The 18514-nt window shown below is 53.7% G+C and overlaps 7 protein-coding genes across 7 annotated transcripts; 5 read left to right on the forward strand and 2 right to left on the reverse strand.

The window, feature by feature from the left end:
- Positions 1–295: 295 nt before the first annotated feature.
- On the forward strand, positions 296–1273 carry J4E93_010054 (uncharacterized protein; the record flags this gene model as incomplete). The annotated part of the gene is made up of 2 exons (XM_049347940.1): positions 296–373; positions 458–1273. 2 exons carry the CDS (start codon positions 296–298, stop codon positions 1271–1273), a joined length of 894 nt encoding a protein of 297 aa, XP_049194917.1.
- Positions 1274–2926: 1653 nt separating this feature from the next.
- Positions 2927–3787, forward strand: J4E93_010055 (uncharacterized protein; the record flags this gene model as incomplete). Its single annotated transcript, XM_049347941.1, has 1 exon — positions 2927–3787. One exon carries the CDS (start codon positions 2927–2929, stop codon positions 3785–3787), a length of 861 nt encoding a protein of 286 aa, XP_049194918.1.
- A 1704-nt stretch (positions 3788–5491) lies between these two features.
- Positions 5492–7977, forward strand: J4E93_010056 (uncharacterized protein; the record flags this gene model as incomplete). The annotated part of the gene is made up of 7 exons (XM_049347942.1): positions 5492–5514; positions 5590–5673; positions 5720–5819; positions 5874–6650; positions 6730–6779; positions 6870–7561; positions 7613–7977. The coding sequence occupies 7 exons, from the start codon at positions 5492–5494 to the stop codon at positions 7975–7977; spliced, it is 2091 nt and encodes a 696-aa protein (XP_049194919.1).
- Positions 7978–8708: 731 nt separating this feature from the next.
- J4E93_010057 (uncharacterized protein) lies at positions 8709–9760 on the reverse strand (the record flags this gene model as incomplete). Its single annotated transcript, XM_049347943.1, has 2 exons — positions 8709–9349; positions 9415–9760. 2 exons carry the CDS (start codon positions 9758–9760, stop codon positions 8709–8711), a joined length of 987 nt encoding a protein of 328 aa, XP_049194920.1.
- Positions 9761–10047: 287 nt separating this feature from the next.
- On the forward strand, positions 10048–11608 carry J4E93_010058 (uncharacterized protein; the record flags this gene model as incomplete). Its single annotated transcript, XM_049347944.1, has 2 exons — positions 10048–10243; positions 10293–11608. The coding sequence occupies 2 exons, from the start codon at positions 10048–10050 to the stop codon at positions 11606–11608; spliced, it is 1512 nt and encodes a 503-aa protein (XP_049194921.1).
- A 2551-nt stretch (positions 11609–14159) lies between these two features.
- On the reverse strand, positions 14160–15238 carry J4E93_010059 (uncharacterized protein; the record flags this gene model as incomplete). The annotated part of the gene is made up of 2 exons (XM_049347945.1): positions 14160–15066; positions 15123–15238. 2 exons carry the CDS (start codon positions 15236–15238, stop codon positions 14160–14162), a joined length of 1023 nt encoding a protein of 340 aa, XP_049194922.1.
- Positions 15239–17277: 2039 nt separating this feature from the next.
- Positions 17278–18427, forward strand: J4E93_010060 (uncharacterized protein; the record flags this gene model as incomplete). Its single annotated transcript, XM_049347946.1, has 6 exons — positions 17278–17309; positions 17356–17412; positions 17462–17621; positions 17679–17972; positions 18031–18155; positions 18355–18427. 6 exons carry the CDS (start codon positions 17278–17280, stop codon positions 18425–18427), a joined length of 741 nt encoding a protein of 246 aa, XP_049194923.1.
- Positions 18428–18514: the final 87 nt, after the last annotated feature.

The following is an 18514-nucleotide window of genomic DNA, read 5'->3' on the forward strand; positions in this document are numbered from 1 at the left end:
GGATCTGAAAGCGTGGCTCTAAAAGAATGCGAAGGCGCGTGTTGCAGAGTTGGTATAGACGCAGCAGCCTTGGCACTGAGTTGGTCACGGGATTGCAGGTAAAGGCAGGCCCCTGGGTCCAATGTGCTACCACGTGGCTAGCGTACCATTCTAAGGCTCAGTTAGACAGCCATAGTTGGGTCTGAAGACCTGAACCTCACCATCTCTCACTATCGAATCAAGACATCCCTGTCCAGGTGACACCTGTCGCGTTTGGAAATTCAGCAACGGACAGCCCGATAACACACCGACAACGATGCGACGATGTCAAAGCAACAAGAAACAGCAGAAGCAGCGCCCGCGAGGTCAACCTTCGTTCGAAGCGAGGGTGAAAGTCAGTCAACGCACGACGCAACGGTGTTCTTTGTAGAGGCGGACGATGCGAGCTACATGTTTGTCGGCTGGACAAGTGATACAGATGATTCCGAACGTCCGAAAGTCTACTAGGTACCGCTGCTATGGCAAGAAGAACAACTCAACAAGATCTCGTCACCAGTCTTGGGATGTAGAAAACCAGAGATTTCTCGAAACTACCTTCACCCAAGTAGATGCTTGGGATGAGCACATCGACCTCTCCAACACCCTCAAATGTGTCTTCGAGAAGAAGTACGCCGGAGGGTTTCCCAACAATGCGCTCAAGCTCAAGCTCCAACGCCCAACAGAGCCGAGCAAGCGCAAGTCCCAAATGACTAGGAATTTGGAAGATTGCGACGCAGCTGACGAGGTGGACGCGAAACGGCAAAGAACCAGGGAACCGAGTTCAGTCTCACAGACACCCGGCAACAGCGAACCTACCATCGAACGTTCGACGCTGTCACTGTCGCTGAACGACACTCTCGAGCGTACGATCGAAGCTCGCCGACAGTCAGACGAACAGTGCGGCAAGCGACAGGAGTGCCTCGATGAACGGAAGGCAGAGTTCGAACAACAGATGGCGTCATTGGCGTGGCTCGAACAAAAGGGGGAGGAGCTCCATCGAAAGGCGAAGCAGGCCCGACAGAAGGGGGAAGCCGACACTGACTACTCTCCTCGCCGCGTCCCACGTATGCCAGAGATCCACCAGCGACTTCGGGAACTGCAGCTTCCTGTGGGAGACGAAGAGCGTAGGGCGGTCGAGCCCCGTGTAAGGAGATTGAGCGAACTATCAGAAGCGCAAGCAAGAGATATTAGTTCCATGCGCAACTTTATCGAACGACAACGACGACTACTCGGTCGCGCTGGTACTCCTTCATGAGCAGGTATGAACGGTCGATGGCGGAGGACGAAAAGTTTCCCGGCGAGCTTTTGAGCTTTTTGAACATTCTTGGAGTTAGCCAAAAGTTATCTGATTAGTGTCTCGTTCTGCTTTACAGATACCGGGTTCTTGCAATCAACTATCAATTCTATACATGATCATACTCCAGATTGCGAAAATTGTCTGCCATTCATGACAAAGTGTCGTTCGCGAGGCGGCTACAGACTATGTTATCCCCTTTCCTACTTTCTAAACCCTGTGCCAGCTGTATACAACGGGCTGTCATGAGTACGTCCAACAAGGCAGCGAACGTTGTGTACCTCCCAGGTACTGTCTTGTTGCTCTTTCAGTGAACTATCGCGGCGTTGTCGACGGTACTCCAAAGAGCATTACGAAGGCTAGCTGTTGAGCCTCTAAGACCTTTATTTGCACACCTTATGCAAGTCTCAGTGCGACTTATCTCAGTGTCTAGGTCAGAGCGACACCTATGTTTCAACTTTAGACAATATTGAGGACAAAACACATACAACCCTACCTCCATAAATTGTCAATCAGCTTGTCATAAATGGGGCAATCAACGACACATCAATCAGTGCCTAAGACGAACAACCGCCGTTCAGCGCAGCCCAGCAGCCCAGCAGCCCAGCAGCCCAGCAGCCCAGCAGCCCAGTACCCCAACACCCGCTCCAATGTCAACACCAATCACTCTGCCTATTAGAGCAAGAACCACTTCACCAAAATTTCCGCCGCTAACCCCCCAAACCCTCTCTCAACACTTCCCCACCCTCCCCGTATGGGCTACCCAAGCATACCAAGAAATCTACCACGCGGTCCAAATCTTCAAGAGACCCCAACACGGCACCATAATCCCGCAACGCCGACTCTCACCCGAAACCCGCGCATTGCTCAACATCGCCATCATGCCTATGCCGGGCTACAAGTACGGCCACGACAAAGGGCCGATGTTGGATTGTAGCGTAAGCATACGGGAACTGTTTGAGGATGAGAAGAGCTATGAATGTGGGAAGGAGCAGGTTGTGTTGGTGAGATTGGGGAAGGAGTGTGAGAGGTTGTGGGTGGGGAGATGGGATGAGGATGAGGACGAGGATGGAAATGAGGATGGGGTTGAGGGATGGACGGGGGATGTTGTCTTGAATCGATAGTGTGGTATGGTGTATCGGGTAACATCCGTCGCTTTCATGATGCATGTGGTCTTGAACTCATACGCCAGGGCAGTGCGGTACATGGTGATGCAATAAACGAAAAGCACATGTATTGCTTGCCGCTGCTTCACTGTCGAGTGCACGTTCTTTCGAGGTCGCGCGAAAGATACTGAGATACCAGCAAAGTCAAGTCATACGGCGGTCGTTCGTAAAGTCAAGCGCCAGATTTGGATCTTTCAAAGTATTCAAGATCGATCTGATAAGATGAGTGTGAACAAGTGCCTGATTACCACGCGACGAGCAGTGTTGGCAGGAGCTACCCCTCATGCATCCCTGTCGCTTCCCGAAGTCATCCCTCTTCCGGACAAGCCTGGGCGCAATGACTCTACGTCCACGAACACTTGGTGCTGAGCTCTTCAGGTAGTAATCAACTCACCGTGAGATAGTCTGAGGTCACAACCAAGTCAGTCTCCAAAGCACAACCGCGGCAATGGCCACGTCACACCAAAGCCTAGACCACCTAATCCTCTTCGTCCCCGCCAACCCAACAACGCAACTGCCCGAAGTCCCTCCATTCTTCTCGGAAAACTTCACACTTACTCCAGGAGGCTTCCACGCTGACGGCGCGACATCGAATGTCTTGATTCTTCTCGCAGATGGGTGCTACATCGAACTCATCTCCTTCATCAACCCCTCCCTCGCACCCGAGCATTGGTGGGGCCCGGACGCCGACTTCGTAGGCTGGAAGGACTGGTGCCTGACCGACTCGCTTTCGCCTGAAAAGAACTACGAAGCGGTGAAGGAAACTCATTTGGAGCCGATCAAAGGTGGGAGGAAGAGGGCCGATGGAGTCGATGTAGCCTGGGCTGTCACTTTTCCCAAGGGGGAGTATGGTGGGCAGAGTGTTAGGGGCAAAGTGCCATTCTTCTGCCACGATCTCACTCCTCGGAGTGTCCGAGTACCACTTGACGAGACAAAAACCACTCATCCATGTGGCGCGATTGGGGTCAGCCGACTTACTATCATCGTGCGCGATCAGGCCCTGCTAGATGAAAATAGAAAAACCTACGACGCCGTCATCGGTAGTGCTGGAGAGAAGGTTGACGGAGGATTTGACTTCAAGCTCAGGCGCGTGCATGAAGTGGAGACTCGCGACACCGGTGCGAAGATTGCACTGCGCTTGCCAAAGAACGAGGAGGAGCTGGAGCGCGTTAAAGAAAGGGGATTCTGGTATGGCGACGTAGTCCTGACAACAAACGCAAAGGCCGGAAAGTTTGGAGGCTCCGCGGAGAGGCTCGATAGTGGAGAAAGAGATGGCGGGGTTGGCGGGGTGTGGCTCGAGCCTGCCTGAGCGGATGGCCACCCTATACAAGAAGAAAGCTGAACAGGCCTGAAGCCTACATCGACGTTGGATCATCTATCTTGTATGCTTCCATGTTAATGTAGGCTGCAGGCCTGTCCAGTTTTCTTCCTTGTTGACGTGAGTGGGATGTTAGGGGATCGAGATTGAGGCTGAACTTTAATCGTCGTATTTCGCATTGCCTGCTTGAGAAAACACATGTGCCGAAAGAAGAAGACCGCCGGAAGATGACAACCTTGGAATTGGTCTGGGTGGCGACGTTTGCTATAGCAAGGGACGCACCTGCATGCCGGCGAGATTGAAACCATGCTTGTACACACCCGTGGTGCTACTGTGCTGCGTTACCACAAAGCGCAGATCAGATCGTTATATCGCGCAGAAGCGCCATGGGCTTGTTCCTAGCCATGCAAGACTCTACTCGCATTCGCAGTCGGGAGGATTTATGGATGTGTAAAGTTAAAGGTTGCATGTGCCTTAGTGGCGCTAGGCCGCAACTGGGCAACCGAGGGACAACCCAAATTTGGCAGAAGCGTTGATTGGCGGGTGCTATCCGGTGGTATGAGAAGACTCGATCCACAAAAGATCGGATTTTGACCTTAGGTAGGAGTATAGTGATGCGCGTCTTTGTTCAGGACGTGGCTCGCTAACAAGGCGCAGCCTAGGAGACACACCATATGATGTCCGGTCACGATAAGGTTATACAGCACAGTGCATGACTCGGGTAGTTTGTCGGAGTGGACGTAGACGTGGACGATGAGGACGAAATTCTGGAGGCGTTGATACGGCAAAAGAAAGGTGCTGATACGCGGCGACGACACTGCCGACACGCCACAACGACCCAATCTTGGGTTCTTCGCTTACACAGTGCGAGATGTCTAGAGCGAGAGCAGTAATTCTACTCGGCGAAACTCGAATCGAAATTCTGCGGTGGGCGGAGCCAGCTCGGACGAATGATGGCGGGCACGTGTTCCAAGGTTTGCTTTGTGTGCTAACGTGACGAAGTGAAGTGCCGGCAGGATCGCATTCGAGGCAAATTCCATGTCGACCTGTCTGGTCGCGCATGGGAAATTGCCGTGATGCAGTGTGCGAGTGGGCAGCGACGGCGGGATGCCGCTGAACGGCGGAGGGGACGACCGGCAGAGGGGCCCGAGGGCTAGCGCCTGCGGATCTGGACCGACGTCTGCCCAGCTGGAGTCAACGTCGACGCCGTCAGTCCCTCTGCCCGCGCCCGTGGTCGAGGTATTCACTATACGGGGCGTGGCGGGACCTTCGTCTCGACACTCGCCCCGTGGCGCGCCCCTGCAATGGCGGCGCACGCAGCAGAACCAGGGCAAATGCGCGGGCACGATGAGTATTGGCCCTGCGGACTTGTGCACCGAAGCCAATCACTAGGAAGGCACTCCCGCCAAGGCGCAGCGTTCATCCCCAATCTTTGATTCCCATGACGCAGGCGGTTATTTTCATAAACACGATGCGAGATGCGCTGAGATGATTCTTGTTTCCTTACCACGCAGCGTGAGTTTTCGCGAGCGGCCCGATGCAAGACGACAGGCGACCTGGACCCCCTCCGGCTGGTCACCCCTCGGCTGGTCCCTACGGCTCGCAGTTCAAGGTCGCCATTCCACGCTTACCTCCCCGACGCGCCCCGCCACCCACCACGCCCAAGTCGCGCCAGAGGGACAGAGTCCAGCGGGCATGTCGCAACTGCCACAAGCGGAGTGCGTTGCCATTGTCCCCGATCACTTCATTCACTTTCTCACGACCATCTAACACACGCTAGAGATCAAGTGTAGCGGCGGCCTCCCCCGCTGCAACTACTGCGACAAGACCGACAAGAATTGTGTATACGAGCGCCCCAGGAAAGACCGTCTGGCGACGTCAGTTCCATCACCTGTTTCCGAGTTCTGAAATTGACTCCCCCAGTGCCAAAGACCGCAACCATGCCCTCGTCTCCGTCCTCAAAGACCTCAGCCTGCGTGTTAGCGACGATGACCGACGTCGGATTGAAGATGCCCTCCAGGATGTGAGTATACGACTTGCCAGCCCGGATGCCACTGCTCAAACTAATGCCGCCAAGTCAGATGACGAGGTCGGGTCGCCCGTCTCTATATCCTCTTCTTCGCGAGCATCCGTCCCCCAGCCCTTCACCCAACATTCGCGCATGCACCCCTTTGCCCCGTCGTCTAGCTATGTGCCACTCGGAGCGGAAACGTCGCCGACGTCAGATCAGTCGCCCCTGCCTCGCCTAGACGGTATCGTTCCGGAAGAATCTGGCGACGAAGACGGTGGCGAGCTGCCTAATGTAGTCGAAGCAGGCTTCTTGGGCCAGATCTCCGAAGTACAGTGGCTTCAGACGCTCAGAAGCAGAGTGCAAGCTCTCGATACCGTTCTGCTTGGCCCACCTGACACTACTGCGCCACTTTCTCAGCCACCCTCGCCTACTTTCACTGCCTCACCCACCTCCCTTGCCGCAAGCCCGCTCGAACACATTGCTCTCACCAATTACTATCTCGACGACGAAGGCATCAAACTCACAGACTGTGGGAATCCCTTTGAGCTGCCACCAGAGCATACTGCAGCACTGCTATTCCAGTGCTTCACCCAGACCATCCAAAGCTCCTTTCCCATCCTCCCCCCAACTATTGAGCACCAGCTGCTCCAATACTATACCTTGGTTCGGAACGGGCAGGCTATACATTGCCCGGAGAAATGGTTCGCGCTAGTCAACCTCGTCTTTGCCATAGGCGCCAAGTTTTCACATCTCATCCAGGCCGACTGGCGAGCTGATGAGCTGGATCACATCGTCTACTTATCGCGTGCCTTCCAATTGCTTAGTATGAATGACACAATCGTTGTCCTAACGACTCCGGATCTGCTCACAACGCAGGCAAGTCTGAGATGCTGATTCTGTTCGACTAAGCTAAACGTTTTAGGCTGCTGGACTGTTTGCGATTTACTACATGACTGCTGGCCATGTTAATCGGTACGTTCGCAATGATCTTCGCTTGTTGCCTTATCTACATCTCTGCCACTTGCTCCCAATCTATGTGCTTGCATGCTAATATCGAATCAGGGCTTGGGTAATGGTAGGCATGGCAATGCGATCGGCCTTTTCGCTCGGCCTTCACGTGCAACAAGACGATCAAACTGTCTCTGCCGCCCGAAGGCAGAGTATGGTTTGCACCTGGTGGAGTTTACATGCCCTGGAGAGCATGCTCAGTTCGATTACCGGTCGACCGAGCATTATACCCAACGAAGACATCACAACTCCACTGCCCAGTGCCGTGAATAGCGATCAGACCCAAAGCGTACCTGTGCCTAGCCTCGACTTTCTCGATGCCGATACCCACCTGAATCTCTTGACCCAGCAAATCATCTCCAACATCTACACACAACGTAGATCTGCGCCATCATGGGACTACGTCCAACAAATGACCATATCTCTATGCGAACACCTTGACAAGTGGGCATTTGAATACATTCCCCAAGTTCAATCAGAAGAACGGAACTCAGCTCGCATGCAACAACGCGACATCTTCTTGCTCAAACTTCAGTACTACCGACTGAAGGTTCTGACGACTCGTCCCTCACTTCGCCGAATTGAACGCTGCTTCCAAGCCGGAACCGATGACTTCAATTCGCTCGACCAGTCTGTGGCAGAGTCGTGTGTACAAGCGGCACGGGATGTCGCGTCGCTGTTGGCGAACGAGTCTAATGTCAGGAGTCTATACGAAAAAGGGCCCTGGTGGACAATTGTCCACAACAGTATGTTGACACTTCAAATCCCCATGTCACCTACTGACCAATTCATTACAGTCATGCAAGCTCTCGCCGTCCTCATGATAGCCATATCCTGCCCCGATCACTTTCGCGACACACACCAAGCGTCTGTGCACAGCACACGGCAACTCGTCACCTCACTCCGCAGCATGTGCGACACAAACATGTTGGCCTCCCGTGCCTACCAGGTCGTATATTCGATAGTCAAGACGTCAAAACCGTACGTCTGGGCCGATATAGCGGATGCCTTCCCGGATGAGGTCATCATGGTGCTGCAACAGCCAGCACCAGCAAAGGTGGATCCACAATATCTGCCATGGCCGGACAACGACCAACCATCCGAGGCTCTGTTCCGTTATGAAATGGACAACTTCGGTAACTACCACTTCCACATGTTATGAGAACGGGGGGTTACCTTTCGCGGAACAACCACTGCAGCACCGACTGCACACAAAATGATGCGATTGGCGATGGACCCGGGAGACTACCTCTCACCCTTGCGGCATCGGTGTCCAATTCGACGCTAGCGGCCACTTTGGCACAACGTATTCTTAAAAGGAACCCCACCTCGTCATAATCGGGGCCAAAAGTTGGAAACAGGACAAGTTCGCATTCTGGAACACGACCGGCTATGAACGGGACAACTGGATACGGACAAAGCAGCCATGTTGTATGTCTCTGCCAGATAACGCCCAACACTCGTCGCTACCGCAACATGACTTACGCGTGTTATACCCAAATACCAACTCGAACAGCGCTGTAAGATGGAGGAAAGATGCTGTATCATAGCATCAGCATTCGCTTGTGCGTGTCATATTATCGGCCCGCATCGCATCGACGCGTTGGCGGGATTAGGAAGAGGTGAACTACACTAGTACATAGTACATCGTTCACGGAACAGTAATAGCAGGATAGTAATAAAAAGCAGTATTGGTTCATGACCAATGCATCTCGTTTGATGCAACAGCGGCGATTTTTCACATGAAGGCATACTGACAGTGTCCACGTGACGGTTGTTTCATGCTGCAGGGATGCACGAAAGGGAGACTGTCTAGGTAAACCGCTATAGTCTAGACTTATTGCATTACTCCAGTCTTGCTGAGATCCAACCGGGCAAATCCAGCACAGAACCTCAAGAAAGTCTGGCAGGTCTCAAGCCAGCTCCTCCCGCAGCATCCCCCATCTTCTCAGTATCAATCTCTCCAATGACGCTCTTCAGCAACTCGGGCACAATCTGCGCCGCATCGCCTTGAAAGAACCAGTCTCCATCATATAGCCCTCCCGCAGGGACATCATTGGCGTCCATGTTGATAATGGCAACCCTCGCTCCCTTGCTGCGCGCAAGATCCACATACCCGGCGGCAGGATATACCTTCGCACTCGTCCCAATGACCATGATGAGATCGATATCCTCTTCGTCCTCGATAAATGCGTCAACATCCTCCATAACCTTCTTTGGTAGTATTTCGCCAAACCAGACTACCCCCGGACGTAGCAGGCCGTTCTTGCATTCGGGGCAATGGGGGAGGTGCTTGTAGTCGAGTTCTGGGATCTCGACGTTGATGTCTGAGATGTCTAGTTCGCGTGCGGCAAGTGCAGCGTTTGTGGTTGGGTCGGATTCGTCGGTCGGGATGGCGAGAGCAGGTACGATGGGATCGGTGTAGTTGTTCCGCTCCGAGTAGTTGCAGAAGAAGTCTGAGCACTTAAGGTCGAAGAGAGAGCCGTGCAGGAGTTTGAGTTGTTCGGCGGGGTGTTGAGCGCGGGGTGATAGGCCTGGGTGGGAGTGTTAGCTATGCGACTGCTAGGGTTTGGGTCGGAGAATTGGGTCGGAGACTCACCATCAACGTTCTGGCTCAGCGTGATGAATTGCTCCTTCTTCCTCGCCAGTTCGGCAAGTGCGTAGTGAGCAGGGTTGGGCTTGGCTTTGAGCGCCATGTGTCGTCGGTAGCTGTAGAATTGCCACACGAGTCCTGGATCGCGCTCAAAGGCCTGGGGAGTTGCTAGTGAGGTCGCGTCATGCGTCCTCCACATGCCTCCCGCACCTCGAAAAGTGGGCAGTCCAGAAGAAGCGGACAGTCCCGCGCCAAGTAGTGCCAGAATACGCGTCGACTTGCTCAGGTGTTGCTGGAAGCTCTCGAGGTCCTTGGGCGGAACGACGCTGGGTTGGGCGGCCGACGAGGCCATTCTGCGGATGATGTTGGGCAGCGTCACGGCGGTGGTGGTCTTCTTCGCAGACTGGGCGTGCGAAGAGGAGGAAGATAAGAGGCCGGGCGTGTCATGTGTGCGTTGTCTGTCCGACAGGCAGAAACGGGGGCCTGGAGGTGTTTGCGGGGAGGGGAAAGCTGCGGCGGTAGTGGCACCTGCAAGGTACGTCAGGCTCCCCCACCAGCGGCCTAGCGCCCACCAGGCCGGGAAACCGATGCCTCTTCCGCCGAAGCTTGATTCGCCCGAGCCAACCTCCGCCAACGACCATGACTTTTGCGACAAGATGGCTGCGACCGGCTGCACGCGTGCCATACCGGTGCGATGCTGCGAGACGCGTCGGGCGGGTGCAGCCCAGAGTCGGCGGCACGAGGGCGTATGCGGCCGCTGCTGTGCCCGCCGCTGAACTCCGATTTGGCCAACCACTCCATGAGACGCATCCACACCTACTCAAGGCTGGGGAAGGTGATGACCGCCCGAGCATCGTCTTACCCTCTACTAACAGGCATTGTAGTCACCCCCGGTATCACGGCACTCGAGTACCACCAACGCCGCGCCGCCCTCGCCAAAGAACTGCCCCCAAACTCGACCGCTATCCTCGCCGCAAACGACCTGAAATATGCGTCTGGCGCCGTCTTCTACAAGTTCCACCAGGACCCAGACTTCCTGTACCTGACGGGTTTCAGAGAGCAGGATGCCGTGGCCATAATAGAGAAACACGAGGATGGAGAACACACATTCCACCTATACGTCCGGCCCAAGGACCCCAAGGTGGAAGCCTGGGAGGGCCCACGATCAGGCGTCGAGGCCGCGGAAGACGTCTTCAACGCCGACGTGAGCGGCAGTGTCGACGATCTACCTCGTCTACTCCCCGACATAGTCAAGCGCGCGCAAGCCATATACACCGACCTCCCCCAATCCCGCGTATCGAAAAACCTGCTCTCACGGTACCTCGCCGGCGCAGAGCCCTCACGCACAGGCGGTATCTTCAATGTCTTCCGCGACGCACCCGCAAGCGTACGACCCCTCCGTCCACTCGTCAACGAACTCCGCCTCATCAAATCCGAAGCCGAAATCGCAAACATGCGCCGCGCAGGCCAGCACTCGGGCCGCGCCATCACAGACGCAATGCGGCAATCCTTTACTACGGAAAAGGACCTCGACTCTTTCCTCGACTACTGGTTCAAGCAAGACAACTGCGATGGCCCGGCATACGTCCCCGTTGTAGCCGGTGGCATCAACGCAAACACCATCCACTACGTCTCCAACGATATGCTGCTCAACCCCAAAGAACTCGTCTTGGTGGACGCGGGCGCCCAGTACGGCGGCTACGTCACGGATATTACACGCACCTGGCCTGTATCCGGCAAATTCAGCCCCGCCCAACGCGATCTCTACACCCTCCTACTTGCGGTCCAAAGATCCTGCATCTCGCTCTGCCGCACAGATTCAAACTTCACCCTCGATAAACTACACCACACGGCTTCCAATTCCCTAGCCGCCGGTCTAAAGGATCTAGGTTTCGACATGGATGCCGATGCTATCCAGACGCTTTTCCCACATCACGTGGGCCACTACGTTGGTCTCGATGTGCACGACTCCCCTGGTCTGAGCCGAAGTAGGAAGTTTGAAAAGGGCATGTGTGTTACCGTTGAGCCCGGTATCTACGTCCCCAATGAAGAGCGGTGGCCCAAATGGGCGCGGGGCATCGGCATGAGGATTGAAGATAGTGTTTGTGTGGACGATGAGAGTCCGTATGTCCTCACCACTGAGGCGGTCAAGGAAGTCGTCGATATAGAGGCGTTGAGGGGGACGGAGACGAAGTTGTAAATGGGAATCGTGATATCCGCTTTTGCTCTTTTGTGATGAAACGTGCTTGCCATTACTTGATGCAGCCCTGTGGTAGAGATAGCTACAGCAGCTCATCTGAAGATGAATTTGCTCACCAGCACAGAAGATGGTCAAATAGTCGGAGCTAATCGCACCCTTTCATCGCAGTTCTCACCAATCACGCACAGCAGAATCGCACTAGCGGCCCGCTCCAGGTTTTTCCCACCAGAGCAGCGGACAGCAAACCTACGCATCAACTCGCGGAGCTTAGCTCCAATGGAAACACCATCTTTGGCACAATCTCACCTCGAACCTACAGGTTTCAAGTGTCAATGAGCATCGCTGCAGTACTGAAGCACATCGACATAGGCCTCAACCTTAGCTGCGTACACCAACACCGCTATAACGTCATTGACGAATCAGACCTTGGTCTTTTCAAAGTTGCATGTTGATCAAGCCATGATTGAGCTGTAACAGCCATCAGCAGCCAGCCTACGTAATTCAGGTGAGGGCCTGGTCTGGTTCAAACGCATAATCCACGAAAACACATCACCAGTATCCAGAGATGGCATACCACGAATACAAAGCTCTCGCGGGACGTCACATCAGGCTTCTCAAGCTACCAGAGACTTCTCAATGTGAGGAACTTCTCATCCTCGTGGAAGTATCACTGGATGCGCCGCCTCCATACGAAACGATCTCCTATGTATGGGGCGAGCAAGATAAATCCTTTGTCTTCGACTTGGGCTCGGGGAAGTCGGTCCTCATCACGCCAACATTGCGCACTACACTTACGCGAATTCGTCCTCATTGTCAAACAGGCTACATATGGGTTGATCAGGTACGGCAATGTTCTACGAAACAGACAGAAGTGTCTTACTAACTCTATCGTGACATTCATAGTTATGTGTCGACCAAACAAGCATCCCCGACCGCAACCAGCAAGTATCTCTCATGGGAGAGATATACAGCAAATGCCAACGCGTACTAATCTGGCTCGGGCAAGAGACACCTTGTTCCGAATACATGTCCTACTACCTAAGCCCCCACCCCCCTCCAGAGATCCAACAAAAAACCAAACATACACCCTCATCAGCATTCCATCTATCACAACCCGGCCCTCAGTCCTTTGTTCGAAACCTCCTAGCCCTACCATGGTTTACCCGAGCTTGGGTAATCCAAGAAGCAGTCTTACCCACCCTCGCTTCCTGCTTCCTCGGCGCATTCACGTTCTCCATAGAAGATTTATGGGCCGTTGTAGTCCACTTTCGTAGTGCGGAACGGTATCTCACACGGAGGGACTATGTCAACTTACGCCAGCTACCGGGGTATTTGGTGCTGAACGAGATTATGCGATTGCGGATGCAGGCGCGGTATCAGCGGGGTCCTAGCCCCAACGAGTCGACGTGTTTCTACCACTCACTTTCCGTCTTCGCGCCGAGATCGAGAACGTCCAGTCGACATGATATTATCTTCGCTTTCCTAGGATTGCAGCGAGATCGGCGGGTTAAGATTCTGCCGGACTACGGCATGGAATGGGACGTAGTACCTTGCGTAGCCACCAAATCCATCATCGAAGCTACAGCCAGTTTGAACCTATTTGGACTGCTGCACCGGAAAGACGAAGAAGCGAGTCGGTGGCCAGTTCTGGCGTCTTGGGTGCCAGATTGGTCGAGGACGGCTGAAGCGGAACCGTTGGTTTTCCCGAGGAGTTGGATTTACTTTGATGCTTCTGCTGGGAGACGGCATGAGGTCAAGGCGGTGGAGGACCTTGACGTGTCGCATTTGGTGGTTACAGGGAAGATTGTCGGTGAGGTGGCGCACACGCTTGCGTTTACGAAAGGCCTTGCTGAGCCGCTCGCGAACCGTCATGGATGGGACATTTGCTCTTACCTCAATTTGCCACATCTGCACTATCTGTTGAGACAGATGTGGCGACAAGAGACGACTGCCCCGTCAATGGAGCGTTTGCTGAAAGTTATTCTAGCCGACGGTTCTTTCACACTAAATCAGAAGCTAAGAGAGCACTGCAGCGAAGGCCTACCAGCTTCTGATATAGACGAGCTAGTTTCAACGTAGTTGGCGACTGAAAACGCTCCAAAGGAGCGCGATGTGGTCACAATGGGTCGTTCCAAGAACGCTGATGATCTAGGCAAACGAGCGACCAGACTTCGCGATCATGCTCGCGTAGCTTGGGGCCGACAGGTAGTCGTAATGCGCGATTGGAGACTTGGGCTTGCACATCGTTCGGTCTGCGAGGGCGACTTGATATGCATCGTCCACGGTTCGAAAGTGCCCCTTGTGCTCCGTCGTCTTACTAACGGTTATTATCGCTTGATGGGCCAGTGCTACTTTGAAGGCGCTATGCGCGGCGAGGAAGTAAACTGGGATGAGGCGAGTGCAGATGAATTCGTACTTGTGTAAGCAGCGCTGCTGGTAGTGTTCATGTTTGTTGGTACTTTTCCTAGACAATCCTAAGACACGAAATCGTTGATTGAGTGATAGATTATTTATTAAGTATACACATGAAGTGCCTAATTAACTACTACTTCTAGTATGTGTAGCAAAGGAGTTTACCCTGAGTATCCAAAAGATCCCTCAACTTGACCGTCGGCGCCAACTTGCCCAGACCAACCTCAAAGTCCAGAGTAACGTTCTTGCCACTGTAGTCGAAAGGAATGATCGGGCCACCAACCTGGTGAAGGCGGTTCTTCAAGTCCTTCTGCTGCCACATCGAGAAGATGTGGTCGATGTTGCCGTGGTGGAGGTAGAACAATGGTTCACCGGGGCTGTTGTTCGCATCACCAGCCTGGCCCAATGCACCGCCAACGCCGAAGTGGCCACTGCCGTGGATGTTGGGGACAGAAAAGGTAGCCTCGCCCTCGACCGCACGGGCGAAGCCGGTGTAGTCCTTCGAAGCCATGACCTTATCGACGAGCTTCTGGTCGGCCCAGACGTTGATGAGGGTAGGGACGAAGTCGCGCTTCAGGCAGTGAGGCTCTGGGAAGTTGACCATGAACTTGTCGGGTGTGAAAGGTCCGTTGGTGACACATCCACCACCTGTTCCACCTTCAACACCAAAGGGGTTCGTCTCGGGTGTGGGGTCGACCTTGACGCCGTTACCGCCGAAGCCGGTATCTGGCTGCCAGATTTCAGAGTCGAAGATGCGTGTCGATGTGGGGTTTTGAGGCTCCGCATCTGCAGACCAGTTCCAGTAGGGTTGGCCGCCGGTGTAGCCGCATTCTTCACGCAGAGCCTTCTCGTAGGTCGCGACGAAGTAGCGGTGCCAAAGTGTGAAGTGACCGACCCAGTGGATGTCGGGTGTCTGGCTGCTGTGGACGGCTTGGAAGTCGTCGAAACGGTTGATAGCGCCCTCGATTCCAGAGATGGCTGGCTTCGACGCTAAGCACAGTACCGCGTCGATGTATGCCTTCTTCTGTGGGATTGACAGCTGCTTCCTAATAGGCAGGTGGTCAGCATAGTTTCAGAAGAGTTTCTGATGTGTTAGACTTACCATTCGTAGCGCTTGATGGGGTTCTTGCAAGTCTTGGCCGCAGGTGCAGGAAGAGCCGCTGCTACTGCCGACGAAGCGAGACAGAGCGAAGAGATGAGGACGTTGATCTTGACCATAATTGCGGTTGAAGTTGAAATGCGCAGCTATGTGTTTCAGATTGTTCGAAGGCGGAGTCTTGAGGTCCCTGGAGACTTGTAAAGATGGTGGGCGTCAAGCTTTATGTGCGGCTCGTTGTAGGCCTTATCAGACGCACTTTACCCGTGCAAGACCCATCGAACGACATGAACGCTATCAAAATTAGAGCAAAGGGCAGTGAGTGGCGAACGGACGTGAGCATTGGGAATAGAAACGGAACGTTGGACCCTACGCTGTGGGATTTGGAGCGATGTCCGGGGCCTGGAAAATTCCTGTATGCATGGCGATTCAGGAGACATGCAGCCGCGCCGCATGCAAGGAAAAGTCGAATGTGTACCTGCTAATCAAATGTTACATGCATTAGTGTGCGGCGTTGAGATCTGCGTAGTCATCAAGTTACTCAGATACCTTGCTGTACATATGCTATCGCAGGCTATGACTGTTCAAGCTCTTCTTCTCATGGGATGCTCTTATTGTACAACCCCATGGCTTTTCAGCGTCCGTTGGGCCTAAGGGAAATGTCCCGAGCGGAAGACGTAGCGTGGCTAGTGCATGTCCCGTCAAATGTAAGCTACCGAGGGCTTGGACGGCTCGTATTCCTCCCATGTGGCGCGTAAGCGCAGGCGATTGGTTCGGAGGCTCTCTACGCGGGAAACCATTATTGACGTTTCTCCTTTGAGTTCAACCATGCGCGCCCATGGTATACTACCTAGGTACCTAGACGTGGTGGCCTGGCCAGACCAGTTTGGAGCGGAAACGCACGTTCTGTGTTTGCCTAAGCATTGAAGAATACAACAATTCCGGATGATTGTGGCCGGTGGGCCGGTTTGGAGATTCCTGTAGGATTTACCTTGCATAGCCAAGAGGTCGTTGCCGAGATAGCTAAGATGGATGCGTGTTTTCTCCCCTCATCCTTTCGATTTTGTCGTGTTGGCGGCAACATGGGATTTCTTGAGTTCGGAACAAAGCAGCTGATATGAGGCGTATTGTTTCTTTCGGTGTTTTGCTGCCCAGCGCGTGTCTTTGCTCAAGCAGCAAAGTCGCTGCGACGAGGTATGTGGGCTAGGGACGGGAGAACCCTCGGATCGGTTTGGCCCGCCTCCGCGCTGCGGCGCAATCAACGTCTGAGTCGTGTGTTTAACGATTGCATTGATTGGAAGGACTCCAACATGCCCAGGTGTTCTTGTTGGCGATTGACGGGAAAAACTAGGGTCAATGGTGGCGAACGGGATTAGATGCTGGGAAGAGAAGGCACGGCACGGAGCTGCTGAAAAGCCCTGGTCTATGTGACAACGGAGCGTTCCTTCGTCCCAGGACCCTTCGTCTTCATTCGCGCTGCCCTCCTGGGTACCGGCTCTCGGCTGGGGAACGGGGAGAGCGCGCGGGTGAGTCCAGTTCCGCCTCGCAGATAGCCGAGGGGAGCTAGACTGTTTGGAGCGAAGAGCCGCATCACCAACATCCACCATGACCGAACGAGGACAGTCGCACCGAACTCGCAAATCCTTCGCACTCTGTCGCCCTCCAGCCGCTTCGTGTATCCAATGGTGGCTCGGAGACATTAGCCGCTGGGGACCGAGTTCATTCAGTCCTCTTGGAAATGCGGCATGTAATAACGAAAGGATTTGCAAGATGAAGCTGTTGGGTGATGTCGTTTCGCGACACGGCTGGGCATGTTCAAGGAGAAGTTGGCATCATTCATAGTCATGGTTCGTGCCCATCATGCCAAATCATCTTGATGTGAGTGCATACCAAAAACATGGCAGACGGTGGCTATGGTATCACTTGGGACAATGGCTCGCGACAGCCTATGTTTGTCATTACGACTGGCGTTCTACTTTTGTTTGCAACAATAGCGGTAGCTCTCAGGTGAGATCTCTAGATTTTTGACACATACGCCCATTGAACATTGGCTCATCTGTCGCAAGGCTTTACTGTCGCTTCACTTTCACACGGCACATAGGACTCGATGATAAATTCATGGTAGCCGCATGGCTAGTCTCTGTTTCTCTCGGTATTCAGAATGGTTTTCTTGTTAGCTGGGGAACTGGGTACGTAGGTCCATGTCTGAAGAATGGATGGCAACTGACAGTAGACAAAGTCGACACAATGACGACCTCGATGCTTCAATCATTTTGATCCCCACCTTCAAACATTGGTAAGATATATGTTAGCAAAACAGAAATCTACGACTGACTTTGATTCAGGTACGCGTATCAGCTCGTGTACCCATGGGCACTATTCTTCGTCAAAGCTAGCATCCTGGCCCTCTACCATCGAATCTTCACCCAAACCAAGTTTCGCTATACCGTGTACGGTGTAGCCGCCTTTGTTGCTGTCCAGACAATCGTTGTCACATTCGTCAACGTAAGTCATACGCTGAGCTGCCACATACCTCCCTGAGCCCACCACTGACTTCCCCAGGCCTTCGAGTGCGGAAAAGAGCCATGGAGGGCCTGGTCCCCCACCTTTCCGAAGGGATGTAACGATCTAGCCAAGACATATTTCTCGATGGCTTCGGTCAACATCCTCACCGATATCTTCATCTTGGTTATGCCGATGCGCGCTTTTGGACAGCTGAAGCTCCAACGAACCAAGCGATTTGCGCTCCTCGGTGTGTTCATGGTCGGCGGCGTAGCGGTGATTGCCTCTATCGTTCGACTGTACGCTCTCTATGTGTACGCTGTAACGGATGATCCACCATATGATGATGTGTTCGTAAGTACCAACCCATTCGAGACCCTGATGACCCATAATGATACTAACGCTGTAACAGATCCTCTTGCTCTCGCAAATCGAAGTGAACGCAGCCATCATATCTGCTTCCGCCCCAGCGCTCCGACCTCTTCTTACCAAGGCATTCGCATCCTCATCTCACAACTCATCCGGCCAATATCCAGTGTCCTACGGGGTCGGTGGACCGAACTCTAAGATGTTCAGCCGTACGGCTCGCACGCGTTCAAGGGGACAGATGGAGCTCTACTCATTCAATGGAACAAAAAGGGTTAGCAAAGCTCCGGTAGGGGACACCCGGAATACAAGTGAAGAGTCCATACTCGGCCCCGAAGGCATTACAAAGACTGTGGAAACAAGGATTGAGGAAGACTACTTGGGAGATTCTATACATGGAGGGCATGGTAGACATGGGGAAACCCAAGGGTATGATGGTGTGAGGCATAGCGATGTATAGTATCTATGGGCACGATCAATAGTCCTATAATGGAGTTCTACCAGTCACGAGACAGAGCGTGTGGAAACTT

Source organism: Alternaria ventricosa (genome assembly GCF_023758065.1).
Source record: "Alternaria ventricosa strain BMP 2768 chromosome Unknown scaffold_26, whole genome shotgun sequence".
Taxonomy (NCBI): domain Eukaryota; kingdom Fungi; phylum Ascomycota; class Dothideomycetes; order Pleosporales; family Pleosporaceae; genus Alternaria; species Alternaria ventricosa.